Genomic DNA, 27,552 nt, shown 5'->3' on the forward strand with positions numbered 1-27,552 from the left:
TTCCCAAAAGTAGAATTTTTATTAATGGCAAGGGAAAACTAAAAACAAAGACAGCCCGAAAGAAACCAACAATACATAACCAGCCTCCCTCCCACTTACAGGTCCAACTGGTAAGAAGCTGCTCCCAGTCAAATTCCCAGCATACAGCTTCATGAATAAAGAAAACAGTGCCAGGTTAGTCCACCTGCAACCTTGGAGCTGCAGGCCCCAGCCTGTGGTTCTCTGCTCTAGCCTGGGTGGTTCTGTGAGGAACAGGACCCTGTCAGCCCCCCAGCACTGCAGAAGGGGTGGAAATGAAGCCGGGACCTGCATTTCTCTGTGGAAAGAGCTTTTCTTTGTCTCCCGGGTTGCTGCCATTCTTCAGGAGCATTTACATGCAAAAAAGACCTTTGTTTCCTAAGATCTGCTGTTTCTGCTCATTTCCTAGCAAAGGAGGCTGACCATGAGCACTTGGAAGGAACAAAGACTCTGCTTCCATAGAAAATCCCTACTAACAAAAGCAGGAGAGCGGAGAGTGCGTGGAGCAGGAACTTTCCCTCTGAGAAATGTCTTTCCCCATCACTGGCAGTCCCTCTGGGATACTGCACTGGGCTGTTTCTGACACAACTAAAGTTATCCACGTTATCCACCTCCCTCCCAGTACCTCTCCCAGCCCAGCAGCCATGGCCCTCTGGGAGTGTCGGTGTGATGCTCTTTACCACGCATCCAAAACAAAACATTTCTTACAACAGAAATCAGCTTCTCTGTGACAGTTTCAGCACATAGAAGAAAACGCCAAGCAACAAAAGGAAGAAGGAGCATCAACTTCCACCACGGAACTCTGCTCTGAGCAAATCCTACAGGAAAGGGCAGGGTGCAGGCAGTAAACCTCTCAACTAGCATTCAGTAAAAACACTATTTATTCACCCCTCTTGGTTACAGCTGGGCAGGGTAAGCGGGTATGGAGGAGGATGCCATGCACTCCGGGCTGCTCCGCCGCAGCGGTTTAGCCCCCGTGTCTGCCCCGCGCTCGGGGGAGCTGCTGTTACTTCGCAGTCTGATTAAAAAAAAAAAAAAAAAAAAAAATCAAAACTAAATAAATATTGTTCCAAAAGAAGCCAGAGGAGAGAGCAAGCCTTTGGTACAACAGCTGCATCTCCGGCAAGACCCCAAGCCGCTGTGCTGGACCCCTCCGGGCACAGCTGGGGGTTGGCACAGGCTCTGCTGAGCCTGTCACACAGGGAAACATGGAGCAAACAACAACAGGAACTTTCTGAGAACTCCAGTTCGCTTGTCACAACCCCCCGCGGCTTTGCTTTGTGGTCTTGGGACAAGGAGAGGTGACAGTCAGGGTTTAGGAGAATCCAAAGGAGACAGGCTCACTCCAGGCCGATGGTCTGCACTTTCAGCTACGTTTGCTTCCCAGTCTTTGGGGTGAAAGCAGACTGCTGAGCATGTATAAGGACAGATTCCTTTGACCTCCTGTTTGCTAAGCTTCCAAGGTGCTTGGAACCAGAGCCTGGAACGCAGAGGCCGATGCAGTGTTCCTTTCTATGATATATTTTTCTTATATATAGTATATATTTTTAAACCAGCCCTGCCAAGTCTATTCGTTCGCTCAGGTGCACATCACCGAGAGTCATTTCCCACCATCCCACGACGTATAAAACAGGAGTTACGTGTCTAAGGGAAGGGAAGTTGTTTCCAATTGTTCCCTCTCCTTTCCCCTTCCTGGAGAAGAGAGCGGAGGTTCCGGGCCGGGTCCTATCGATCCATCTCATCCAGGAGCGGCGTGGCGTCCCCCGCGATGGACATGGGCGTGCTCTCTATCATGGGGCTGGGGGACGGGCGAGGGGTCAACCTCTGCTTCTGTTTCCTCCGCTCAGCCTCCTTCTCCTGCAGCCACTGCTCGGCCATCTTGCCCCAGTCGATGGCAGCGTGGCTGTTGGTCCTGCAAGGACACGGGCAGATGGTGAGAGATGTGCTACCAGGAAAGCTTCCCTGTCCTCCTTCCCTCCAAAAGGGTTCCACGCAGGAAGGTACAAGGTAACCCCACCACACTGCTTCCACAAAAATCAACAAAAGACAAGGAGACAGGACACAGATGGATACATGCACCCAGAGCTACTCACTTTGGCTGCTGCCTCTGCCTGGAGCTGGACGATGCCTGTGCCTGGGACTGGGTGGACTGGGGTGTGGTGTTGGCCTGGAGCTGGTACTGGGGTGTGGTGATTGGCTGACTGGGAGTAGTGTAGGAGTAACTGGGGGTCATTAGAGGGGTGGCCACCGGCTGCTGTGCTGGAGTCGTGAAGACCTGCAGAGAGCAGAGGCTGTTAGGGGACAGAGTGTGAACCCTACTAGGCTGTGGGGTGCCCTGCACTGCCCTGCTCCCCCCTTTCTGCACACTGCCAGCCCTGCCAGGCCCCTCACCTCAGCAAGGAGAGGGTGGCAGTGGGCACTGCCCAGGGAACGGGCGGCTGCAGAGCAGGAGAAGCAACACCTTGCTGAGCACAAAACACTTGTTCCCCTGAGAGCCCTTGAACTCCCACCCAAGCTGGGCCAGCAGGGCCAGCACAGCCTGCCCTCCTTGTTCACCCTATACAGGCTGCAAGGGGAGATGCTAGAGCCAAGCAAAGGCAAGGGGCACAAGAGACAGTTGGAGCAAGCCAACAGCAATGACATCCTGCAGTGGGCATGAAGAACAGATGAATTCTTCCCCTGTAGGCTGCAGAGAAAGTGCAGCAGCTCCTGAGATGGCTCCCTCCCACATCCCAAGCCAGCTGGCTGCTTGTCCCATGGAGCACTTAGTTTCTTTGCCTCCCAGTGTTCACCTCCCTTTCTCTTCAGATGTCTTGATGATTAATACATGGAGTTATCCACAGTCTCTGCCTATCCCCAGCTCAGCGTTCACTGTGCCAAATTCCCTGAAAGCCTCCCAGGGTGCTCCAAAGGAGGATCACTCCTCTCTGCAAGCCTTGTCTTGCACAGCATCTCTTCTTTCGGTCTAACAGCTGGGTGTGTTTTTTGTACCCAGGCTCCTCAGTCCTCCTGCAGCTGGAATCAGCCTCGGTGTCAGCTGGGAGCACGGGTTGTGAGGAGGCAGGCACCACCACACATGAGGGAAGGCTTCAGCATGAGCCAAAACTGTCCAATTCCATCTTACTCCCTGCAAAGCCTCTGGGTGGTGGGTCAGGCTGAGGTGTTTGCCTGCCGGTGCAGGTCGGAGATTAGCGCGCTGAGCTGAAAAGCCCTGCAAACTCAGCGCATAGTTTCACAGCTAATCTCCTCCACTGGCAGCTCACATTGCCAATTCAGGGGCACAATCAGAAGGTTGTGTGCCCTCACCGCTGGATCCCACCTCTCCACCTTGCCACATTCCTTGGGGGCCAGACCAGCTTGCTACTTTGCTTCAACTTCCACCCCAGAGCAGGCCTGTATTACACGCCTCATTTCTTCAGTCATGAGAGCAAGAGGAAACCTGGTCCAAGAATCCTCATCCCCTGTCCAGCACCATGGGTACAAAACTAGGACTGGGTGATCCCAGGCAACGAGGGACCCCTTAGGCTCTCAGCAGAGCCCCCATGGGATCGTTTCTAGCAGCAAGGAGAAGGCAGCAGCACCTCCTCTCAAAATTTAAGTGACACCTACGTGGTACGCGCTGCTGCCGCCTCCGCTGCCTCCATAGCCGTACTGGCTGGATCCCCACTGTGCAGGGGTAGCATTTGGGTTCTGTCCCTGGCCTGTCACAGCAGCAATGGCACTGAACATCTGGGAGGTCATGTTCTGTGGTAGAGCGTTCACCGCACGTGTCAGGTCTGCAAGAAAGACACGTTGTGTGAGAAAGAGCCTGGAGAAAGAGCTCACGTCTCACTTCCAACCAGGAATGGCCTGCACTGACCTGCCAGATTAATGTTAGCTGGAGTAGCGTTAATGGAGGCTGGAGTCCTGGTCCTACTGCTACTGCTGGGGGTAATACCTGTAAAAAACACGAACCAAGAGAAGCAGGTTAGTTCTCCCAGAAGAGCGGCCATTGGCCTTAAACTCAGAATTTGACAAAAACTGAGGCAATACTTGTTCTGACACAACGGTTTGTTACCAGGGAATGGTGTGTGCTGCATTGTATGGTGGGGGAGACAAGGGAGAGGAAAGGGACTGATCAAGCCTTTACTGCATGGCCCACTTGGCTGAAGGATTAACTCTCAGGAGAGCTCTCAGTGGGTCTACGGAAGGCAAACACTTGGGGTGTTGCTTTGGAGCCTCCCACATATAGAAAATCCTGGGTCATTTTAGGGACAAAGAACAGGAAACTGTCCTTTAATAACTGTCCCTATTGCATGACATCCAGAAAACAAACAGCACTCGAGTTGTGGGGTGCTCACCTGGAACAGGGTCCTGATAATGATCCTTAAACCATCGGAAAAGTCCATTTACGGTAGGGAAGACTTGGCCCCGGTAGCGGAATCCTTCTGGTGTCACTGTCACATACTCTATCCTGTGAGGAGCAGTAAAAGCACAGGCTACTTTAGAGCCATACCTGTCACTAACAGGTCACAGTCAGAACTATCATGGCCTACAAACTCAGGTGATGGCTGTACTGATAATGGACAGACACTTCACAGACACCCCAGACACTTGATTTTCAAACAATTGCTCCAAAATACCCTTTCTTTCCATGCAAAATCCATCAATCCCTGCCTACATTCCTGTGACATCCACTGCACAGGGCAGTGCTGCTTGTGGCACCAGCTGGTTAAGGGACATGGGAGTCTCCTGGGTGAGATTTACTGCCAGACTTGGGTCCTCTACTGCCAGGAGGCCAAATTCTGGGAAAGGGGAGGTATGACTCACAGGGATAGTTAGATCCCAGGATGAAATAGAGCTGGAAGAAAAACTGGTAGCAATCAGCTGAGGTGTGGTACTGGCAGTACTCAGTGCAGATGCTGGGCTTGCCTCTGACTTACCTTGGTTTGCCTCGAGGCTGATATCCCAAGAGGAATTTACCAGGTAGATCTTTACAGGCACTGATAAAGTATGGAATAAATGTTGGCTTCTCTTTCTTGGTCTTTATCAGCAGCTCTTCCAGCTTCTAATTGTAGAGAGAAAGAAGATAAATGATCCAGGGGAGCCTACATTTTCAGCAACACACAGAGCCTATGGATATCTTCCTACAGAAGCTACCACATCCCAGGACAGGCTTACCTTCTTGTCTCCACCATTGCAGTCCTGATAGTATTTGTGATTCAACAGGTCTCTGGCAAAAGAAGCCATTGGCTGGACATAGCGAGCAACAATTTCATCCAGGTCTTCAAATTCCTTTGAACAAACACATTTAAAGAGGTATTTAGGGTGCATGATGATGAACTCTTATCCTAGTAAACAGTTCTCAGTCATACATTCTGCACAGCAAGGCTGGATGCTTTGAGGGAAAAAAAAAAAAAAAAAAAAAAAAGAGATGAATATTGTCTAAGGATCTGGAGACCTGCACTGGAAGTTACTCTCAACAGTCTGAAAGCAGCTGCAAGGACAGAAATGCTGTATCAACCTGTTCCTGCCAAATAGGTACTTCTTCCCCATCGACTCCTTCCCAGGCATGCTCTGGAGGGCTCTTACCTCTGTGTTAATCCAAAGCATGGAGCCCAGGCTGAAGGCATTCTCCTTGCCCTCTTCCCGGACATCCACATGCTGGTAAATCCCATCATTGACCTTCCAGGTGACAGTCAGGTGGTTCTCCCCTTTGCTACTTGGTCGGATAATCACATCCCCTTGGTCCATGGTTTCCATCATCTTCTCTGCTTGCTTGAAGCTGATGTTGTGGAATGATGGGTGAGCAATTACTCTCTTGATGTACGCTAGGGAACAAAGCAGAGTGTTCAGGCTTCCAAGAGGAACCGCTTTAATGCAACTATATATCTGATGTGCTGATTCTCCTGGAAGCATTCTGGGAAGGATGGGGATAGAGTGGAGTTAAAAACTGGAGACTCACTTGTCCGCTGCTGCTTTCTCTTCATGTCTTCTTCCTGTTTGTGATCCGCTGCTTCAGAGTCAAAGTCATAGTAGGTGTCTTTAGGTAGCTTCCACTCATTGTTTTTATCCACGAGGTCTGAGGTCCTGCAGGTCAGGTCTGCACTAAACTTCTCAATGTCAATCTTCATGATCCTGCAGTGAACTGTCATTCCCACCTGCAGAGGAGGTGTAGGGAAAGGTGAGCAGCAGGTTTGGCAGCTACTCTAGCCTCCCTTCACCCCAGAGCGATCCATGTGGGATCACACTGACAATCCGGAGGTACAAATTACCTCATCTCCTTCAGACTCACACAACCTTTAAAAGTGATCTTTCTATAAAATCAGCTGATCCCCAAGACGACCAGAATCAAAAGAGATTAAAGGAAAAATGGGCAGTTCTCCAGTGCATCTACTATCTATGCCACACACCACACAGAAAACTGCATGTGTGGAGGATGAGGACAATTACCTTTTCTATTTTAAATATAGGAGCAACAAAACCGGTCTTCAAGATGTGCAAGAAAGCAGTTAGGTCTGTTCAGAAGCAGACACCCAAAGGACTGCCCTAGTAAACCAGGAGACACAAAACACCCCCACAAAAACTGTAATGTCTTAGTTCACTTAACCATAATGAAGTTAATTAATAACTCTTTAAAGAAATGCTGAGACCTCTGAGCTTACAGGATTATCCATCACCTGCATGGACTGTTGGGGACCCCAACAGACAGCAAAATTGTTAAACCTCTATTTTATCCCATGATAAAAATGTGTTATTCTGTTCCTTTCAGAATCCCAACCCATGTCCTGAGCAAGACCAGTAACTGATGAGCTCCATTAATTAACTGAGAGAGGAGAAAAGCTATGAGAGGGAAAATGACCCTTGCCTATGCAAAAGAAGTTCTCTGAACTCTTTAGAAAGCCAGAAACAAAGGGCAGCTCTGCATTAGAATGCCTTCTGGTCTCCTAAACCCAGACTTCAGCCAGACGACAATAAATCCTCCTGCAGCGAAATGTGTTAACTGATTAACAGGGTTCCACCAGCTGCCAAGGGGGATTTGCACTGTGGGAGAAGGACACTAACCAGAACCTGAACTTCCTGCTGATTAAAGTCCTTCAATGAAAATAAGGCTGGAAAAGTAATTTAAGGAAGAGTTATTAACCAAACTCTGATTCTTTGGTATTGGGTCCACGCTCTTCCAGCTCTTGCTGGATATGGGAAAATCCGCTGCTTTCATACCTTCACCCTTTCTTCTGGTCGCTTGACCACCTTATCACTGAGAAATTTTGTTGGGATGAAGCCAGCAACACCATTATCCAGACGTGTCTTCACTCCAATGGCCTGACCTGGGCAGGAACCGCTGTCAAAATGGTTCCAAACCTTGAGCAAGGCAACAGGAAAAAGTCATTCAGCATGAAAACAAAATAGCCCCGGCAGTTCACACGCAAACAAGTCCAAAAGCTGTGTCAGCAAAGTGGTGCAGCCAGCGAAGACTTGTAGAAGGGCAGGGGACAGAGGATTTCAACAAATGCTACCCCGTAACACAGTGTTCCTACTCCAGTTCTGCTCAGCTTGTGGGACATTGCAACTGGGAAGGTCAGAACATTTTTAGACCCTGAACACCAGCCTGCAGCCAGGGCTGCTGCTTAATGAATGCTATAGGGGTTTAGAGTCACAGATTACCCAGGCTGGAATTTACAGTGTTTTAGAAAGACCTAAAGTACAGCTGCATTAAGCAGCAGGGGGTCCAGATAAGTTCTTAAATTTGAGAAGGTGGCAGAACCTTCTGTTCTCAGTGTCATGGGCAATTTCTCTGCATAAAACAATCCCAGAGCACAAACAAGAATGCTTTATGTATCTGCAGAGAACCGGTCAGCTTAGCCCCTGGTACATTTCACTCAGCCCAGTTCACTAAAATCCATAATGTAGCCATAAAGGACCTGTCAAATCTATACTGAAGCAATTAGTCAGAAGTGGAACAGATTATATTTGGAGCCAAAGGCCACATCAGGTTGGGATACCGGGGCACTGCAGACACAATCTTGGCTCCAATACCTTGTCTACCAAGAACCCAACACAAGGCTCAAGCCTGCTGACAGCAGACTCCTGACAAAGGCAGGCCTGGTAGGAGAAGCATCCCCACCTCGCTGAGCTCTGGGAAGTTATCCTGCTGACAGAAAGGACACTGCCAAAGGCCAGTTTCGTCGTTCCGTATGGCCTGGTCGTAGCTTTCTCCTTGTGGGCGCCTGTGGGCTATCCCAGTCACGTTGCAGATGATCATTTTACCTGTGGTGTGATGGAAGAGTAGAAAGAAAGGCTGAAAAACTGCAGAGCTGGGCGGTTCCCTCCATCTAAGGTAGTCATTCAGGCATGAAGGTGATAGGAGACTACTCAGGTACCTTTGAAAAGCTGCTTCACATACATGCAACCACAGCATTGTCCCAACATCACGCTCACCAATATCCCTCTGCCCCACCTTTACACATCCATGTCAACTTATGATCTAAACAGGGATGTACCTATATAAAACGTCTCTGGAGTTTCTTTGGTCAGCATATTGAAGACCTCTTCTGTGTTTGGAGAACGGTATGGTGTTCTCAGGTCCTTGTATCTGCAGCTTAGTTCAGCTCGAATGTCATATAAAGTGATGTGCTTGTCACCGTAGCCCTGTGAGGGATTCAAAGGTTATAAAGGCATGAGCAGCAAGAAGGTGGTCAGTAGGGAATCCAGTGTAAGTCATGGAAGAACTCAAGAAACTTATCAAACAGCAAATTTAAAAAAGAGTAATGTGCCATCAGTCTGTGGAACTCGCCCACAGGATGTCAAGGAGGTCAAAAATACCAACATATTCATAAAACAAGTTAGATAATTTCAGGGAGAACAGCTTAAATGGTTTAATTACTGTCTTCTGCCTCCTTCCTCCCTCTGCTCCAAGTGTACTTTCTGCAAGCATTTACTACATGCCATTGTCAGACATTGAATTCTCATCATGGCTATTTATACATTTTACAACAGCACAGCTAATGCTCAGCTCCTAAAAAGGACAAGTGTCGTCAGCTATAAAACAAGAGAATCTGAGCTGGGCAGCAGAGCTTCCCCTCTGCTGTCAGCACCAGGAGCCCCCAGCACACCTGTCTTTCCAGTTCTTCAGCAAAGGCATCGAGATCCAGGTCTTTCAGGCGCTCAGGGTTTTCCAAGATCTCCTCCAGAGCTCCTGCAGGATTAGCATCCTCAGCCGACTCATCATATTCCAAGGCATCCACTGCCATTTTCCTTGCCCATTCATAGGTTTCAGGATGGACCCTGGACCCATCTAGGACCTCGATGTAGGAATCAGTGCTGAAATAAAACCAAAGCAATGTTCAGATAAGGGTTCTGAGGGTTCCAGCTGTTCCTGCAGCTCAATAATCAAGCACACTCTTCAGCACCATCACTTGCCCTTCACGGAACAAACTACTCTAAAAAGGACACAATGAATTATTCATTGCTAAATCAACAGGAGCCAAAGCAAGACCTGGCAAATTCCAGTCTGCAGCTCCCGCATTGCAAAGACGCAGCCAGGCATTCTGGATGCTGGGAGGATTTGATCCCTGTGTAATACAGCTGCTCCTTGAGCACACAGCTCTCTGCAGCTTCCCTCCTCATGTAGATTCAGCGTTGCCAAGCGGCAGCACAGCCATCTGCACTGAGCTCTTTGGATGGGGCAACACTTTGCACCCTGCATCTCTGGGATTTGTATCGTCCAAGAACCAAGGGTTCCAGCACTGCTGGATCACTCAGTGTAGGTATTCAGCCAGGTGCCCTTCCTCAGACTGCTTTTCAAAAGCAAAAAAAAACCCTGAAGAAAGCACGTTTCCAGGAAGTGACCCTTCTGTGCAAAGCAGTGAGTCAGAGGTTCAGAAACTAGGTTACAGCTGTCCTCAAAACACCTCTTGTGTAGTTACCAGTTACTTAATGCTCTATAAACTTCCCAGCATTGCTACTGGTTTAAGAGAGGGAGCCAAATTGCTGAGTTATTACTCAAATTTGAAACTTTAGAAAAATAAAATACTGTTAGTAGGACCAGGCCAGAAACTAAGCTGAAGAGCAGATGGGCTACTGACAACTGTGAGGGAACAACTGGTTTTAGTTTAGTTCCTGTTGATCGCAAAGGGTCACTCACACAAGAGAAAGCTATATAATTCATTTTCTGGAGCACACACTGCTGCTGTGTAAGTTTAGGTGTCCCTAAGAATCAGGTTAATAACCAGCAATTATCTGAACTTGGCCAGAAATCAGAGAAAAGTCTTGGGAACATGGACTCCAGGGAACAAGTCAGTCCACTGCTCATGCAACCTCCACACCCTGAACTGCATCAAATACAACCCAATACCCACCTGTCACCCAGTGATGCTGTGTCAATTTTGATGAAGCCAGCACAGTTGATAAACACCTTGGGTCCCATGTGACACATCGTAACCAGTTGGGTCCTGTTCTCCAGACGTGTGTTGTTTTGTTTTAAGATCTGGGAGAGAGAGGCAAGAGTATAAACCCTGCTACTGAAACACAAGATTGCCCAAGGTTGTGGACTACCCATCCCTGGAAGTGTTCAACATCAGGCTGGATGGGGCTCTGAGTACCCTAGTGTAGTGGAAGGTGTCCGTGCCAATGGCAGGGGTTGCTGGAACAAGATGATCTTTAAGGTCCCTTCCAACCCAAACCATCCTGTGATTTCTCCAGGAAAAGCAGAGGACTCACACCGGACACTGCCGTGTTCAAGGCATCCGACACACGCCCACCACAACTCATAAGTTGTTGCTCCCTGCCTGTGTCTCAACATTGTCTGAAAGAAGACGATTCTGCACGGAAACAGCTCCAGCTCTCAGAAAAAGCGTTGGCTTTTTGCCCGGTGTTTTCCACACTGCGGAGGTGTCTTGACGCTGTAACAGCGCATCCACTCCCGTGGGTTTGGGAGCTGTCTAGGACTGACGGATCTGCTGAGCTGTTTGGGTCTATCAAGGACGTAAGTCCATGTATAGCTTCAGGGAGAGGCACAGTGAGGCAACACATGGTAAAACACATGTCAACAGAGCTGTCAGCTGCATCTGGCACAAGGGACCCTGACTCATCTCCTACCGCTGTTGGTGATGAACTGTTTTTGTAGGCAGGGACAGAAGCCTCCTTACCTTTAGCAGGTGAGTGCCTTTGCGTGGTCCCAGGCCACACACGTACTGCAGCAAAGCCTGGCTGTGGGGGTGAGCGATGGCCCGGTTGACATCCACCCCCACCTCGTTCACACGGTTTATGAACTCGCAGTAGAGCGCATTCAGCAGCTCCTCCTTCACCACGTGCTCCTGCCAGAGAGAAGAGGCATTAGCCTTGGAGGAGATGGATACGCACACTTTGCCGTAGAAAGCTGAGGCAAACACAACACACTGGCTCCCAGGAGCTGTGTTGCATCTCAGAGTTACCCCAAAAACAGCCTAAAGGCTCACAAGCTAAAAGCAGCAATAAAAAAAAGGTGCTGTGTAGCCTGAATATGGCACAGAACAGGCAGACCTTGCACCAATTCAACTTGGAAACCTTTTCTTTGACAGCAAACACTCACAAGCCACCTTCTCTTTACAGAGAAGGATATTCCTTGCCCAAGGATCTCACAAGGGAAGTTTACCTGCAGAGGGTGAAGTTTCAGGCAGAGAATATCCTCATCAGAGCTGCAGACCTGGGCAAACTCTATGAGGGGGTCCTGAATGCGGCGAGCGAGGGAGACGGCTTGACGCAGCAGAGGTGGGTAATCCCGGAATTCATTCTGCAACAGGACAGACAATCGGGGAAAACCCTGAAGCTATTTTCACACTTTGTAGTACAAGCAGCAAAGACACGTCAGACAGGGATTAGAGCAAGGGAAGCATCTGGTGCTCAGAGAAAAGAAGGCTGAGGTCAAAGGCTCCCAGGAGCTCTGCTGCAATTAGGAATGAAACAATCTCACTCACTCAGCTGAGCAAGATTCATTTCAGACCACATCAATATCCACTTTGTACATCTGCTGGTGCTCATCTCTTCAGAGAAGCCTAAGTAAGATGTTTTGCCTTGATCCAAAGATCAGTACGTGACTGTCTGGATGGATCATATGAGACACAGGATGACGTAAGGCAGAGCCAGCACAACAAATGGAGGATGACACAGCACGAACGAGCAACAGACTAAGGGACAGCTGGAGTAACAGAAGGCTCACCTCAGACTTCTTGCTGTTCATGTAGAGGATGGCCAGTTCATTGTCCACCAGCTCCACTCCGACAGAGGACAGCTGCTGCCCTTGGTCCAGCTCATGAACAATTCTCTTTACATCCTCCATCAGCATTTGAGCATCCCTAGGGAGAGGCAGCCAAAGGGATTGAGCAGAGAGCACAAAGCTGGATCCTGGAATCACTTAGGGATACAACCCAACCAGGTTACCTCACACCATGAACAGAAACAGTGAAATGAGGACAGGCAAGAGGAAGGGACTGGGAGGAGACTGGGAAATGGAAGGAACACAAAGACTGACCTGTTCTCGCCTGCAATCGTCACCACATGAGGCTTCTTGTTCAGGAGGAATTTTTTCAAGGTTTCAATATCCTGGGCCTGGAAAGGAAAGCAAGACAAACCAAAGCAAAACAGCTAGAGGGTTTCTGCCCTGAGCTGCTTGCATTCATCTCAGTGATAGCTGCACCAAGGCTCACCTTCTTTTCCCTCTCTTCCTCGCGCCAGGCATTCCTTCTCTTTGTGAAATGTGGCAATCGTAGGAAGTCTGTAACCTCACCCTCTCCGTTAACAAGGGCACAAAACACTGGGTGGTCCCTGTAAAACAGAGACTACTCAGACATGGAGAACTGCTAAAGCTGGACATGCATCCAGAGGCCATTCCCTCCCTCCTACCTCGCTGATGAAAATGCAATGCCCAGCACCCGAATCCCCTTCCCTTGGTTTTCATCCATGAAATCATCGTCCTCCTCCACTTGCTGATCAGGCCGGTAAGGAGCGACTTTGAGCCAGTTGTACAGTTTGCGGCTGCACGCCTGGCAGAGCAGAGAAAGGGGAGAGAGGAGTGAGGGAATCCACTGCACGTGCCTTGGCATAACCCTTCTCTGGGGTCATGGACTGCTGAAGGCAGCAGAAGAAACAGACTCAATCCCTGCCTGCTTCCTCCTCCCCAGGGACCTGTGTATGGCCTGTCAGCAGCTATCCCCAGCACGCTGCAGGACTGTTGGTGTTTGTAACCCCAGCTCTGACTCAAATCCACCTCTGTCCCATCTCACCTTGAGGACATACTCCTTGGCTTCCACCAACAGCTTGTTCTTCAATTCTTTGGCCATCTGCACGTAGAGGAACTGGTTGAGGGACCGCTCAATGGCCATCGTGCGCTGCCGATTCCACTCCTGCACCTGGTGGCTGAACTCATCCCGGTAATAGAACTGTTTGATTTCCTCAAAGTACGTCTGGTCGCTCCCATAACTGCAAGAAAGGAAAGCAAAGGCTCCAGATGCCTGCACTGACACCCTCACTGACAGATCCCTGCGCAGGGATGTAACAGCAACACCTCAGACTCAGGAAGATGCTTGGAAAAATTAGGGAAGAGTCAACCCTCCCATCAAACACTGCTTTAGTTGCAGAAGCGATGCTGCAGACAGATCACAGCCACTCCAACCCACCCATATTGCACAGTGTGGCCACTCAGATGTGCAGGGAAGGACCAAGGGGCACTCAGTGAGGATTGCTGGGAAACAAGCATCACCTCACACAAAAATCCCAAAGGCTTCAGAGTTTGCCTTTAAAGGAGTAAGACAGATGTCTGCTCAAGTTTTCACTAAGATGATGGAAAAAGCAAAACCCTGAGAGGTTGTTTGACATTAAAGTGCAGAAAACTATCAGACCATGACTTTCAGGAGCAGTTTGGGTTACAGAGGAGTTCTAAGAGCACGGCAGCACTGGATGAATGAGGTCTGCCAAGGCATGGATGGCATGGCCAGTGGGAACTCACCCCTCCACTCCTTTCATGTCAATGCTGATATCTATAGTGAGCAGTCCCTCATCCTCTGCCAGGCTCATTTTCAGGAACTGGTCATCTCGCAGCTCCTTCACAGGCTTGTTCTTCATGTATTTAAAGGAATAGGCATAGTGGGCTTCATCAATATCCTGGGAAAGAGGAGAGACAGTCAGCATGTATATCGGGCATTCATGAAGAAAGACCCTTCTGTATACCACAGCAGACAATGGATTTTATTCAATACCCCCTCAGCCCTATGCCTGCCAGTCTGCATTTCCTTCCCCAGCAGGACACAGTGGAATTCCTGCCCAGTCCCAGAGAAACAGAGACTGTTCCAGTAATTGAAGGCAACATCTCAACAGCAAGAATCAGGCCTGATGAAACGCTGAGCATAAAAATGCAGCATGCTGCTGAGCCTCTGCAACAGCTCAGCTCACATGCTGCTCTGAGATTTATTCAAGAACTGACAGTGACACGGGAGAACAAGCATTTGTATGTTATTTAGATCCTTCCCTGAACTGACCCACAGAGTCAGGGCTTGCTTTCTTACCTTCTTCCCCTTTTTGGTCGGTGAGATGTTGATTTTAGCTCGCTCTTGGAAAGTCTGTCTCAGGACCTGTCTGACCAAAGGCTCCCTGGCTATCTGCAAAGCCACCATGTACCGTGCTCCTTCCAGCACAGCTTCCGGGCTTGGGAATTGACTACGTGCAAAAAAAAGGCAGTATGAAGGCTTAGGGCTTGAGAATGTCCCCAGACCCCCTTGCTTGTGTCACATCTATAGGACCTCCACAAAGATCCCCCCACACTGACCTACACACATAATCCTTGGCCAGCTCCAGGGGCTCTGCAGGGAACTGCTCGGTCTCGTGACGCTGGTAACTGTCTCGGAGATTCTCTCCAAACTGCTCAGGTGTCAGACCAAATTTCTTAGCCAGGCCATCTGGGAAAAGAAAAACAACAAAAACCCAGTGAGGACAAGGGTACTGTAGCTTACAGCAATCAAAACCATCAGTCCTCCTCCTACAGGTAAGTCACAGCACCCAGCAGAGCATGCGGGCCAGGCCACTGCACAGTCAGCACGACAGAGCACAGCCTTACCCAGCCCAGCTGCCTGGCAGATGGTGTACATATCCCGACGGGAAGCCTGCTTCAGCTCAGGCCCTTTCTGCTCATCATCTTCTGCATCCTCCCCTTCACCTGTAGGAAAGAGACATTACAGAGGCATCCAGACAGCTGGAGCATGTCAGAAGCACAGCCTATGCTAGTCATATTCCATTGGAAAGAGCACCTTGTGTGGCAAACCAGACATTTTCAGAGGTGCCTGAGACAAAAGCAAACAGCAGAGATGCTCTGTGCAAACATATAGGCTTTTCAACAGACTTCCTCACTGGTTTCTTCTGAACCAGGATTTTGAAGCAGCCCAGAACTAGGAAACTATGAAATCTGGGGAAACAAACCTTCCTCCTCTTCACCATCCTCTCGGATACGCTTTTGCTTCTTGCGAGCAGCCTTGGCAGCATTCTGCATCCTGGGGATGTCTCGCCCGTAGTACAGCAGGAAGTGATTGTACACGTCCTTCAGCTCGTCCATGGATTGCACATCCTTCAGCCTATGGCACACACAGCCAGCACGTTACACCCTGCCTGCAGCTGAGCCATGGGCAGAGCACTCAAGGAACCTGCTCTGGCACAGGTCAGGCAGAAGGAGCCTTCGGGTTCATCTTCCAAAAGAATTTTAAGTATTTCTCATTATTGGTTTTGCGGGGAGGCTAAAATCAGTCCTCTACAGTGGCCAGAAAGCCTCTGCTGTTTGGGCAAGCCAATGCACATTTCAAGTCATTTTGGAATGACTATAAGAAAGCCATGGCACCCTACCTCTCCATGTCAGTAGTATCCAGGGCCCTTATTCCATCAGCCAAGGGCTTGTCTGGGTCAGCAGAGATTTGTTCATACTGATAGGCCTGCATCTTCTCAAACAGTCGTGTCAGGTTCTGCTTGCGGATCTTCAGCTGCGTCCACTGACATGAGAAAAAAGGAATTCCAGTGAAATACACCCATGCAGTGAGTTAACTGTCTCCTCCTTTCCCAAGCAGGGGCTCCAAGGATCTTGGCATATTTGTCATATAAAAATAATGATAAAAATCTTCAAGACTGGCCAAGCCCAAATGTCACCTGTGGCAGGTCTCATCTCAGAGATGGATTATATTAACAGAAAAAAATAATAATTAAGGTTTGGATTACCTCATAGTGGAGGGAACCCACACTCCTGGCAGGAAAGATCACTACACAAAAGAAATCCCAAGAAGGGAAGGACTAGTTTAAATCCTGTTTTGTTAGATATCATCTACTACTACATGACAGCAAACATGCAAAAAGATGTGGGTAAAAAAGTCAAACACACAAAGTCTCCACGGTCAAACCAAAATCTGTAGAAAGTATCAGGCTAGGTAGGAAGACACATTAAATGCTGATGGGACAACCATCAGGGAAAACACTCCTCACCTTCTCATCCCACTGCCAGACCCTCCACAGGTCGTTGATGTGCAGCTCTGGCTCCACGTACTCCTTTCTGTAGAAGGCGATGAATGGGACCTGGGTCAGAAATGAGACTCATCACCACTGTGCAGGAGACTGGCCTGTTCCTGGCAGCCAGGACCCCAGAGAAAGTTCCTATTCCATGAGGGAGAACAAACTAGTGGGACAGCAGTGTAGGACACGTACCAGGCCATGTCCAAGCTCTACTCCACTGAAAAATATACCACATCAGACACAAAACTGCAACGTCAGCCAACACCTCAGAGAACAGCTTGGATGGACTGAGCAAGGCTCAAGAGACTCTGAAGTTCCCCACCTCATTTAGCATCAATTTGTCCAGAATCAGAAAAAACAATGACAGCAGCCCCATCAAAGAGGCCTTAAAACCCTGCATTGCCACAGCTCACATAAGATGAGCTGCAGTTCTCAAAAGCACTGCTTTGTCACAGGTATGGTATCTCAGCCCCTTCTGATGTGCCACCCTAAATGTTTCCAGCAGCCCTGCTGATCCTGACAGGATAAGGAGACAGCAACCCAGACCTTGAAAACAAAGCAAAGTTGCAAATTACCTCAAAATGCTGATTTCTCATGAAATTCAGGGCTTCTTTAATCTTCTGGATGGTGCTGGGCCCCTTGCGGCTGAAGCTGCTGGCTTGTCCACGGTCAAGGTAATCAGAACTCTCCTAAAGAGAAGAAACACACATTGTGTTGTTTTCCTGAGCTGACCCCTTAAAAGAGCAGCCTCAGGCTACAGTTGTGGTTCTTTTGTTAGTTAGGAATTCAGACTCAGATACACACTTTAATTTAGATCCTAGCCCTGAGAGGCTTAAAGAAAAAGGGAAAAGGAGAACCTGGCCAAGGTAACTGATGGCCAAAAGCAGATCATGGCTAATATTAATTTAGCCCTAAGTGCACAGTGGCCCAGAGATCTCTCAAGCATTCTTGACAATTATTCTTTCAACTTCTCTGTGTTCCTTTTTGTCCTGTTTCATGGACGCAAAAATGAAGACGTGCATGTTAAATGACCTGCTCAAAACCAGAAAGGCAGGGCACTACATTTCTCTCAGCAGACTCCTGGACCAAATGTCTCCAGCCTGGAAATTTGCAGTCCTCTTAGGACAAAAGTCTCAGGCATAGCTCTTTACCTGCAAGGAGATGGTGGGAGTTGCAAATGCATTCCTGTAAATCCAATCAGCTTCTTCCTCCAGCTCATCATCTTCAGCATTCTTTACTGGGATGGATCGCAGCTGTGAAGAGACAACAGCATGAGCAGAGGCACGTGCAACACCAGGGCTTGCACTGCCATACTTTCAAGAAGGCTGGAAATTGTTGTTTTGAGCTGCAGGTCGCCTGTGGGGACCCTCACCCATGGAGTGCCCTGGATGGCACTTTAATGTCTGCACCTTCTAAGCACACAGGAAACCTGCACCAGCTTTACACTAGATAAAGGCAACTACAATTCTGTCAAAGGCTTGTGGAAAGGCCTGCAATGCTGCAAAATCTGTGAAGATCAAGTCAGGGTATCTCCACTTCGTACTAGACTCCCAAACCCCCTGCAGTTACATCCTGTTCCAATCTATCTGTGCCTTATTACCACTTTTCTTGCTGCAGCCACAGAGTAACAGAACACAAAGCAGCTCCAAACCCTCTCTGGGCACTTAGTCTCAGCCACTTCTCTTCCAGGGGGCCTGCTCTAATCACCACTGACATCCGTGAAGATGACAAAACGTGTGAACAGGCCACATACAGCCAGAAGACATCACAGACAGCATTCCCTCAGGCTGCACAGACTGGCATGAGAAAAAAAGGTCCTTCAGAAAACTGGCAGCTTCACATATCCCATTTAACAGAGTAGGGTAACAAATCTCTGCACAGAATTACATTAACATACACTGAAGGGAGATGGACTGAAGGGAGATGAAGGGAGATGTTCAGTGAAAATCTGAATACAGGCTAAAATTAAGACCAAAATATGAGATACCAGAGTGATTCCCTGCAGTATAAACAGCACTTCGTATTGAGAGCAGTATAAGTCCTGATCACTTCGGATAAAGTGGGTTACAGCAGTTATGTGTTGGCTGGGATACAGGTAGGCTAGAAACCTTCCCAAACCTTCTCTGGCACTATATCTCTTGCTATCCAGAGGTCCAGCTCAAGGGATTTCTAACAGCATCCAGCACAAAGCCATCTCAGCACAGCCCCAAGCCCTGTGCTACTCCCAGCAGTACAACACTGGCACCCAGTGGTCACAGGGAAACTGTGATGGGGCTAAAACAGGGCTCACACAGGTACCACACTTCCCATGTCACTGACAGGCCTGAATGCAGAGTTTTAGCCTATAATTTGACAGGGAAGATCTTCAAAGAGGGGAAAAAAGAGATGCCAAAATCCACTCAGCAGCCAGGTGGCTCTCGGCCTGCAGGTCCCAGCCCTGCTGCATGCGGTGGGAGCCGAAATGCTTTCTGCCTGCACACCTTCAACTCCTTTCCTCACCTGGAATCTCTCAGGCATGTCTGTCATGCGGATCTCGTTGTCCTGGTCCGTTAGGTGACTGCTCTCCAGCTCACTGGGCTCGTACATCTCAAAGATGCTACGCCGGCTGACACGCTTCTTGGTGGTCTTTTTGGGTCGTACACGGGTCTCCCCTTCAGTTTCTTCATCCTCGTACTCATATTCCTCCTCCATCTCCTCATCGTACTCGTTGTACTTCTCAAACTCATCATAGTCAAAGTCCACACCAAAGATTTCCTGGGCTTCCTGCAAAGCACTGGAAGGAAAAAAAACTATCATTCAGCCCCAGGGTGCAGTTCACAGACCATCCTTCCAGCCACACAGAAAAGGCCAGGGGTACCTAAGTCTAAGCTTTAGTTTTCCACCCTGGCTAAAAAAATCACAGGCAGGTACACAATTCTGAGCTTTACATGCAAATACTTCTCTTAAGGGTGTGGTTTTGGTATGCTTTTCAAAAATTAAACACTAAAACTCTATGTTTAAATTTACCAGGTTCCCTTTGGGAAAGAGACCAGTGGTATCCAATCACAAGCTGAATCACTCTGCAGTTGCAATAACCAAGTAAGATGAGCACTATTTTCGAGGCTCCAGGCCAATTTCCAATCAATACTTACGCATCTGTGTATCCTGGAAGCTTCTTTCTCCATTTTGGCTTCTTCAGGGGTTGTCCATCATCATCCACAATGAAGTCATCAATGTCTGGACATGGAGAAACAATTTAGTGGTCAGGACACTTGGATATTCAACTGGTACCTCTGACAAAGCTCAGCAACTACAGCTGCCCAGCAACTATGAGCCTCCACCACAGACTTAAATTGCTGCTGGCTGTCAGTCTGCCCAGCTCTCCACAGCATCTCCTACACCAGCCTCAGACATTCCAGGAGCCTAAACCACTGTAACAAGCTAGAACAAACTTCCAGACACAGGCAAAGCCATTTGGCAATTAGCTGCAAAGCAGTGCAATGGAAATACAGTCAGAAGAGGCATGGTGCTTTGGGCAGTAGGTAGAAAGAATTCCTGAAACTCTTTAGGTATGACAGTAGCAGTGGTGACAGGTTGATGCTGAAGAGAAGGAGGGCAGGCACACAGTAGGTAATAAACAGTGCCTTGACCCCCTTTCTTTGAAGCATTTTCATTTTTGAGGCAGCTTAGGGAAGATGTTCAAGACCTCAGCACACATAATGTGCTTCTGCACAAAGGGGTTTAGACAGACAAAATAAACCTGTCACCCAGAAATGTTTAATTCTAAGGACTGTACTAATCAGACCAACAAGAGCTTTACCACAAAGTGTCATAGCCTTGGTCATTTATGTGCTTTAATCCTACAACAAAATTCAGACCATCCATACACACCAGATTCATCTTCCTCCTCCTCTTCTTCCTCTTCTTGTGGGGCAACAGGAGCTTCAACAGCTTCCCCTCCTTCCTCGCCTTCACCATCCTGAAAGATTTCTTCAGCAATGGCTTCCTTCTCATGTTCCTCCTTTCCATAGTCTTCTGCTTCATCATCCTCATCATCAGACATTTTTCGCACACGTCTGAATTTTTGCTGCAAGGAAAACGCCTTGTTAGTGCCCACAATCCCTGGCACAGCACTCGAGCTCAGCGTGGGCTCTGCCAGGCCAGCACTGCACTTCCTCTGCAGGCACCTGAGAGGGAGCAGGATGGAGCCCAGTGCAGGCACACAGAGTAGAAGAGCCCCCCCTCAGGAGCTGTGCCTGTGTCATTTGAGTGCTGTCACCACCAGTGCTGGCCTGGCTTGATGTGCCTCTAGTGTTACAGAAAGAGCTTTAGAGCCCACAATAGCCTGGGCTGACTTTGAGGTTAGCAACACACAGGAGAAAGTTACTGGAAGATGAGATGGTCTTGCAGAGGTGGGGAGGGAGGAGGACTATAGCAGACTTTAGGAAACAAAGCCTTTTGCAAACTCCAGGAAGCCAGTTCCCAGTTGCTTGGGCAAGGAGAGATCCTGCTTCCTTCAAGCACTCAGCTCTCCCTTTCCAAGAGGGTAGGAGCAGTGGGGGGGCACTGCTTGCTCAGTCCAGGCCAGAGCCCACCCTCCTTCATGCTAAGACACACCACACCATTAACAGCAGCATGGCAACACAACTCACTCTTTTGACTTTAACGCCCAAGTTCTCTTCAATGAGGTCAAAATCATCATCCTCCAGGCGGTCATCAAAAGCTAGAGAAGTGACCAAAGATGAGTTACACTCTCTCTTTACTAATCTGGGGAAGAACTAAGCCAAGAAGGGTACAGCTTACCCAGCCTGTGCAGACACACGGGGCAGAGAGAGAGCTCTGCTCCATGGCAGGTCAGTGTCAGAGCATTCTACTGATATGAACAATCATCATGAAACTTACTGCGCTTTCTCTTTTTGTGGCCAACATCATCCTCAGAGTCTCCAGAGTCACTAGCTTCTTCCTCCTCTTCCTCATCGTCATCATCATTAATGAATCCTTTCAGGTTCCCCTGCTCATCTTGATCATCGAGATTCAGCTCCTCCTCTTCCTCATCTGGAGTGGAGAGCAGCATGTGTTAGACTTTACTCATTGGTTATCCATGGAGACTTGGCTCTGGGCAAGCAGCATCTTCCCTCACACCATCCACACAATTTTAACTGAACACTTTTACTGACATAGAACCCAGCCAAGCTGCTCGTGCCAGAACCCCACTTCTTGTCTCATGCTCTCTCTGCAGAGGGAACGGGTGGAGTGGTCACACTGGGAGAATTCCTCTGTTTTTATTGTTTACTATCAAATTGTGTGACTGCAAGTCCCACAGGGGTGAAGCAGAGTATTTTTTATTGCCAAACATAAACCCCACCTAAGCACTTGGAGGAAGGGAAGCAATTAAACGGCGGAGATTATCGACTACAGATGGCCCTGCTATTAGAGCACAGTTATTGCTCCATCTGCAGAGTCACAGGATGCAGAATAAAGCAGCGAGGAACACAGACAGTTCAGCAAACTCACCATCCTCATCTTCCTCTACAAACTTCTTGGTTACTCTGGGCACAACCTCCCCATCCTGGTTGTACTCCTCCTCCGACTCCTCCGCTTCACTTTCCACAAAGTCAGACATGGCTGCAGCGACTGGGGAAAGAGGAAACATCCCTGACATCAGCTGAGCAAGCAAAACACAAGCACTTCCCCCTTCAGGTTTCGGAGAGAAGACAGCTAAGGCAAGAGGGTTTCAAATTAGCTATCGGGTCCCTGAATTACCCAGTGTCCACCCTGCCTGGCCATCCCTGTCACCAGAGATTAGGGAAGCGAAGCCAGCAGCCAAGAGCTGCCAGCTCCTGCCACCCTGTGTCTGGGAGAGCAGGACAGGAGCTGTCACAGCAGTGCTTGTTACACAGCCCAGCTCTGGCTGCAGCTGAAACGTGCACACAGCCAGAGCCCTCCATCCCATCCATACCCTCCCATATGGCCGGGAAAGCTCCCACGGATGCTGCACGGCGTCATTTAGGATCTTAATATGATTAATCCTCACTCATTTAATGAAGCCAGGATGACCCTGAAAAGGGTCTTGACTGAGCTGTGACTGCCAGCTGTTGGTGAGGCTCTGCAGAGCCCACAGAGCAACCAGGAGAGAGGTCTGGGGTCCAGGGTTGGGGGTTTGTGGCTGCCCAACTTCACCACCCCACACGGCTGGAGCTGCTGCCAGGGTGTTCCAAGCCAGAGACCTCTGCCCAGAGATGAGGAGGCAATAAGAAACTACAAAACTAGGGCATTTTCTATATCCAGCACCTTTTGTTTGATGTTTTTTGCCAAAGAGGGTTTCTGGAAACAATATAAATTATGCTTAGCACAACAGAAAGCGTATGTCCGTGAAGACAGGGCTCAAGTTCTGTCGCTCTGAGCTTTCCACTTCTTGTGGTTACAAACTTGCTGATATTTTTAAAGTTTTCAAAGGAAGCTTGTTTTGGTTTTTGCATACATCAAAACAACAGAAGCTGACAAGAGTCAGCTATAAGGAAAAACAAAACAATTCCTCAAATGGCTATGAGGATGAAAACACCAGCCCAGGAAGAAATACCAGCCTTTGGGAGAGTATAAAAAGAAGCTCAGAGGTGTCAGATCTAAAGCCAAAACCTCCATGTTAAATTACATCAGATGTAATTTAACACACACACACTCACAAAAAAAAAAAACCATCACAGAAAAAAGGATGAGAAAACAATTCCATATGCCAGGGAATGATACCTAAACAAACATGCTTCAAAATATTCCCACAATCACTTCCCCATTGCAAAGAACCAGCTGAAGGAAATCAGTCCCACATGGGACAACCCAATCAAGGCTTTGCCACGACACTTGTTCTGTGCAGGATTTCATGTTCTGTCTCAAGATCCACACATCTGGTGCACAAACACAGCAACTTTGAGAAAACCAGGGACTTACTGCTCAGCTAAAGTTAAATGGTCCAAGGCTGATCTTGGATGATCTTTTAAGTCTCAAAATAAGAATAGCTCCAAAGGAATGTGTTGTCCGGATCTCATTAAAGAAAAGCCACAACAAAGACTAGGGAAAGACCTCTGCCAGATTTCAGACGCGAGGACACAGCAGCTTACACTCCTTGGCTGCAGAATATGTGGCCATGGCCAGTATCTATCTAGGATGCTCCAGACAGGCAGAAAATGCAGCAGGCCAAGGCTTCTGCTCTGCACCCAGACAGGACGTGGCTGCTCTGGTTTGGTGTGTAAGAACAGGGTGATCCCTGTCCTTGAGAGGACACTAGAAGTCACACACATGTATTTAAGCACCCTGTCAGAACACCTCAGAGGGTAGCACAGATGACACTTAAGTGCATGTTCCTGAAGTAAAAGCCAATGATGAACTGTGTAACTACAAGAATTATATTTAGCAGCCTGTGTATAAATATTATGTCAAATTCGCGCTTTGTCACCGATTCTTCTGCTACAGGTATTCACCAGGGTGTACTAGCATACATAAAACTGCAGGCTGAGTGGTTTTTCCTAGAGCATTTTTAAGTCTAATAACCTCATTTGTCTCCTGCCCATGATCAACACACAAACCCAGCAAGAAAAGAAACCCCTCAACACAGCAACACACAGAGTTTCACTGTGAAGTGTGAAGTGTTTCACAGTGAAGTGTTTCACTCACAATTCCAACTTGATTCCTCATCACTTGTTTTACCATTTCCTGGCAATTTCAGTCCATGTCAAATCAAATTTGTCTGGACATGGGGAACAACTAGGACTTAGGAAAACCACCTTATTTAATAAATCCAGCCGAGCAGGTTCCACACAAGCCAACCACCCACAAAACCGGGTGCTTTCAGCTCCAGTGAAATCCACCCCAGCACAGCAGGGATGTCGCTTAGCATGGAAAACAGAAACAAGATGTTGAATCAGATATGGACTTAAGGTGTGTCTCCCACCCTCGGTGCCAGAGAGGTCTTAATTTGTAACAAAACAGGCCAGGGAGGCAAGCAAAGGCTGCAGCCAGCGCAGGTGGAGGTGCAGAGCAGAGCTCGGTGTGGTGGGTCACACAGGGAGAGCCCCATTTGTGTGAGCGTGAGGAAGGTCTAAAGACTATTGGGCCAGTAGAGCTGTTTTGATCAGGGGTGTTTGCACTTTGCTCAGCTCAAGGGCACAATAGCAATTATCCAGAGTCCACATTCTCCTTTTAGCTGGGATGCCCAGAGCAGACAGCTCTTCATTGTCAGTACTGGAACTGTGAAGTTCTGATCAGGTCAGGACCAGCCTGGACATCAGCCATGGGCTCTGTGGGCTGCCCTCCTGGTTAGGTCAGGATGGGTCTTTAGAACAAGTGCTGCTTTGTGAGAACCTGAGAATTTCGGAAATCAGACATTCAAATACCTGTAAAGCCTTGGCCACACATCCAGATACCTGCTGGCTGCTCAGGACTGCAAAACATCACAGTACAGGAGGCAGACACGGCTTTGTACATCAAATATCAGCAAAAGAAAACTCATTAGGGTTTGGAAATGGAGATACATTTCAAAATATCAGAACATGCAGGGAAAATTCCTGCACCTGGAACTCTGGTAAGGCAGAGGGACACAGCCACGTGATGCAGGATGGCACCAGGAATGGCAATGTCCCATGGGACAGGAGTTTCACAGCCTCAGCAGGTTTGGGGTGAGGGAAAGCAGAAGCATCAGATGCTCTCCAGGCATGAGATGCCCATCAGCAGTGCTCACAGAAAAACCAAGGAGTGTCCTCCCAGCGAGATATATTTATTATTCAGTAATCTACCTCAGGACAGCAGTGACAATGCACAAAACAGCATTTAGGCTGCTCATTTAGGCTTCACAACAGCTCAGGCGCAGTCCTTGACCTCTCCCCATCTTCTGTGGGAGAAACAACACCAGGGTCCTGATCCATGCTAACACTGCTTTTGTAGGGTTATTTTTGGGGGGGGAGAGAGTTTGGACAGGGATAGTTCTAATCTCTGCCATTTCATAGTTCAACTAAGAATTCACTGAAGATCACAAGCCCATGGAACCACATTGCCAAAGCCACCACTGAACAGTCTCTCTCAGTTCTCATGTCTACACTTCAAAATATGAAACCAGAGAGGATTCAGAAATCTCTGGGAAACTCCACTCAAAACACAGAGCCTAAAAGGCACTCCCACCACGACAAACAACCCTCACTGGTACCTAGTCAGTACCCAGCTCTTCCTCAGGGCCATTCCCTAGTACCTGAACTTCCGCAGGGCCAATGCTACCTGCCAGCTCTGACATCACCAATATATAATTTTATATATTTAACTTTTATAGCTGTTTTACAGATTTCTGAAGTCGGCACCTAAACCAGACGCTCCCACCCTGCTCAGTGGTGGCCGTGCCGAGGGGGAAGTGATGACTGGAGACCAACGATGCCGCAACAGGGAAAGTCCAGCCAAACAGACACCGCAGCTCAGGAACTTCCCATACCTGCTTTGTTGGTTTTAAAGCTCCCGCTGGTCCCACCGCCCCCGATGCTATCGGGTGGCAGCACGTCCTGTGGCAGAGTGACACATTTAATAGCATGTTGTGTGAAACAGCACTTCCTCCTGTTTATTTTAGCCCTGCTGCATCATAATTTCCTGTAAGAAACAGAAAATTGATGCTCTCCTTGCTTTCTCTGACCTGCCCATGACTTCACGCACCTGCATCATATCTCCTGTCAGCCAAGTCTCCTCCCTAAGGTGAGGAAACAAAAGGCTTTGCTTGCCCAAAAACTTGCGCACCCGTGATGCTCCTGCTTTTTCCAGCGCTCCCATTTTGGGATGGTCTAACCATAACTGCCAGGGCACAAACTGCCAACCATTTACACAGCAGCGAAATGATGTTTTCTATCTCATTCTCTGCTCCTTTAAAGTAATTCCAAAATATCCTTTTTAGGAGACAGCAGGCTGTTGAAGTTGTTTTAAAAGAAACAATTGCTGAGACACCAACAGCTCTTCCCTAAACAGTAAAAGCTCAGTAGAGTCGAGTCAATTACTGGGGTGCTTGTTGCCTTCATTACACCTGTTGCCATCATATCTTGTTTACCACACCACCACTCCCACCCAGTATTATCTAGTCTCTGCAACTCCACAGTCCGGTTTAGCTATTGAAAATAATTTAGGATTACGTTTTCTTTCTCCGCATCACCACATGCAGGGGGAAAAAAAAAAAGAGCAGCAGGAAGAAAAAAAAAAGCAACAAATGACAGTGAAATAACCTCACTCCACTGTGGGGACCAATCACCTACCATTTTTTGCCACTTTTTAGTCATTTACTAAACCCAAAAAGGGCCTTCCCAGGCTGCCAGGCCTCTGCTTTTCAGGGAGGGCCTTGACAGAAGTTTGGAAAGCCTAATGCAGTGGGTCTGAGAATCACACCTGCAGACCAGGATGATCCGGGAATCCCACGTGCGGGGCCGGGGGAATTCAGAACCACCAGTGTACCTGAGAAACCAAGGTCAGACCCTTCCCTCCCCTCCCTTCCAAGGAAAGCATCCCGATGCTCCCCAATGCCACATCTCACATCCACCAGCTCCCCGCACCGTGCCGGTGATGTCCCGCAGCCCCGGGCCCGCTGCGTTCCGTGCCGGGGGGTCCCTGGGCCGCTGCTGCGGCACCTCCCGACCCCGGTGGAGCCGCCCCGCACCTCTCGGCCCCCGCCCCGCCCGCCCCGGGACGCTCCTGCCGCCGCCAGCCCCACCCACGGCCGACACCGGGGCCCGACCGGGGCGGCCGCCGCCGCTCCACCCGCACCGGGGCCCGACACCAACCTCCGGGATGTCCCTGCCGCCCTCACCGGGGCCCGGCGCCGCCGCGGAGCCGGGCCGGGACCGACCCGCGGGCCGGCGCTGACGCGGCCGCGCCGCTCCCCCGGTGAACGACCCACAGGCCGGGGCTGACGCGGCCGCGCCGCTCCCCCCGGTAAATGACCCCCCGCGTTCCCCGCCGGGCCCGGCGCGGCCTTACCCGAGGGGCCGAGGGAAAATGGAGGCGGTGGCGGCGGAGAGCGCGGGGGGCGGAGCGGGGCGAGCCGCGACC

At 49.1% G+C, this 27,552-nt stretch overlaps 2 protein-coding genes across 5 annotated transcripts in view; one reads left to right on the forward strand and one right to left on the reverse strand.

Annotated features, from left to right (window-relative positions):
* On the reverse strand, positions 1-27,544 carry SUPT6H (SPT6 homolog, histone chaperone). 4 transcript variants are annotated; one of them, XM_027890063.1, is made up of 38 exons: positions 27,481-27,513; positions 25,961-26,112; positions 22,006-22,125; positions 21,394-21,546; positions 21,144-21,214; positions 20,383-20,578; positions 19,644-19,728; positions 19,012-19,285; positions 17,664-17,765; positions 17,088-17,201; positions 16,486-16,575; positions 15,859-16,001; positions 15,442-15,593; positions 15,083-15,181; positions 14,795-14,924; positions 14,535-14,685; positions 13,979-14,133; positions 13,257-13,452; positions 12,877-13,016; positions 12,681-12,798; positions 12,506-12,582; positions 12,194-12,329; positions 11,630-11,767; positions 11,145-11,312; positions 10,356-10,483; positions 9,111-9,318; positions 8,499-8,646; positions 8,123-8,265; positions 7,219-7,359; positions 5,963-6,158; positions 5,590-5,828; positions 5,179-5,292; positions 4,941-5,065; positions 4,359-4,471; positions 3,878-3,955; positions 3,628-3,794; positions 2,112-2,293; positions 1-1,930 (listed from the first exon to the last, which is right to left on the reverse strand). In XM_027890063.1, exons 3-38 carry the CDS (start codon positions 22,112-22,114, stop codon positions 1,744-1,746), a joined length of 5,166 nt encoding a protein of 1,721 aa, XP_027745864.1. In that variant the 5' UTR covers positions 22,115-22,125; positions 25,961-26,112; positions 27,481-27,513; the 3' UTR covers positions 1-1,743. The 4 variants fall into 4 exon arrangements, with proteins under 4 accessions (XP_027745864.1, XP_027745865.1, XP_027745863.1 ...); XM_027890064.1 differs by having other exon boundaries at positions 25,961-26,027; positions 27,481-27,503; XM_027890062.1 differs by lacking the exon at positions 25,961-26,112 and having other exon boundaries at positions 27,481-27,544.
* The window catches only part of SDF2 (stromal cell derived factor 2), a 2,696-nt gene continuing 1,977 nt past the window's right edge, over positions 26,834-27,552 (forward strand). The window contains exon 1 of the mRNA XM_027890068.1: positions 26,834-26,971. Coding sequence (XP_027745869.1) covers positions 26,905-26,971 — 67 coding nt within the window. The 5' untranslated portion in view covers positions 26,834-26,904. The remainder of the gene's footprint in view (positions 26,972-27,552) is intronic.

Source organism: Empidonax traillii, unplaced genomic scaffold (genome assembly GCF_003031625.1).
Source record: "Empidonax traillii isolate 1590-97213 ecotype Southwest subspecies unplaced genomic scaffold, ASM303162v1 scaffold276:size1176444, whole genome shotgun sequence".
Classification (NCBI taxonomy): domain Eukaryota; kingdom Metazoa; phylum Chordata; class Aves; order Passeriformes; family Tyrannidae; genus Empidonax; species Empidonax traillii.

Excerpts from the sequence above, each read along its gene's own strand:
- SUPT6H (XM_027890062.1), bottom strand. The coding sequence starts at position 22,114 with ATGTCTGACTTTGTGGAAAGTGAAGCGGAGGAGTCGGAGGAGGAGTAC. Across the intron at positions 15,182-15,441 it reads GGATGGTGAAGAGGAGGAAG|GTGAAGGGGAGGATGCAGAA; the intron begins GTTTGTTTCCCC and ends TCTTTCCTACAG. Across the intron at positions 13,017-13,256 it reads CCAAGGAGTATGTCCTCAAG|GCGTGCAGCCGCAAACTGTA; the intron begins GTGAGATGGGAC and ends CTGCTCTGCCAG.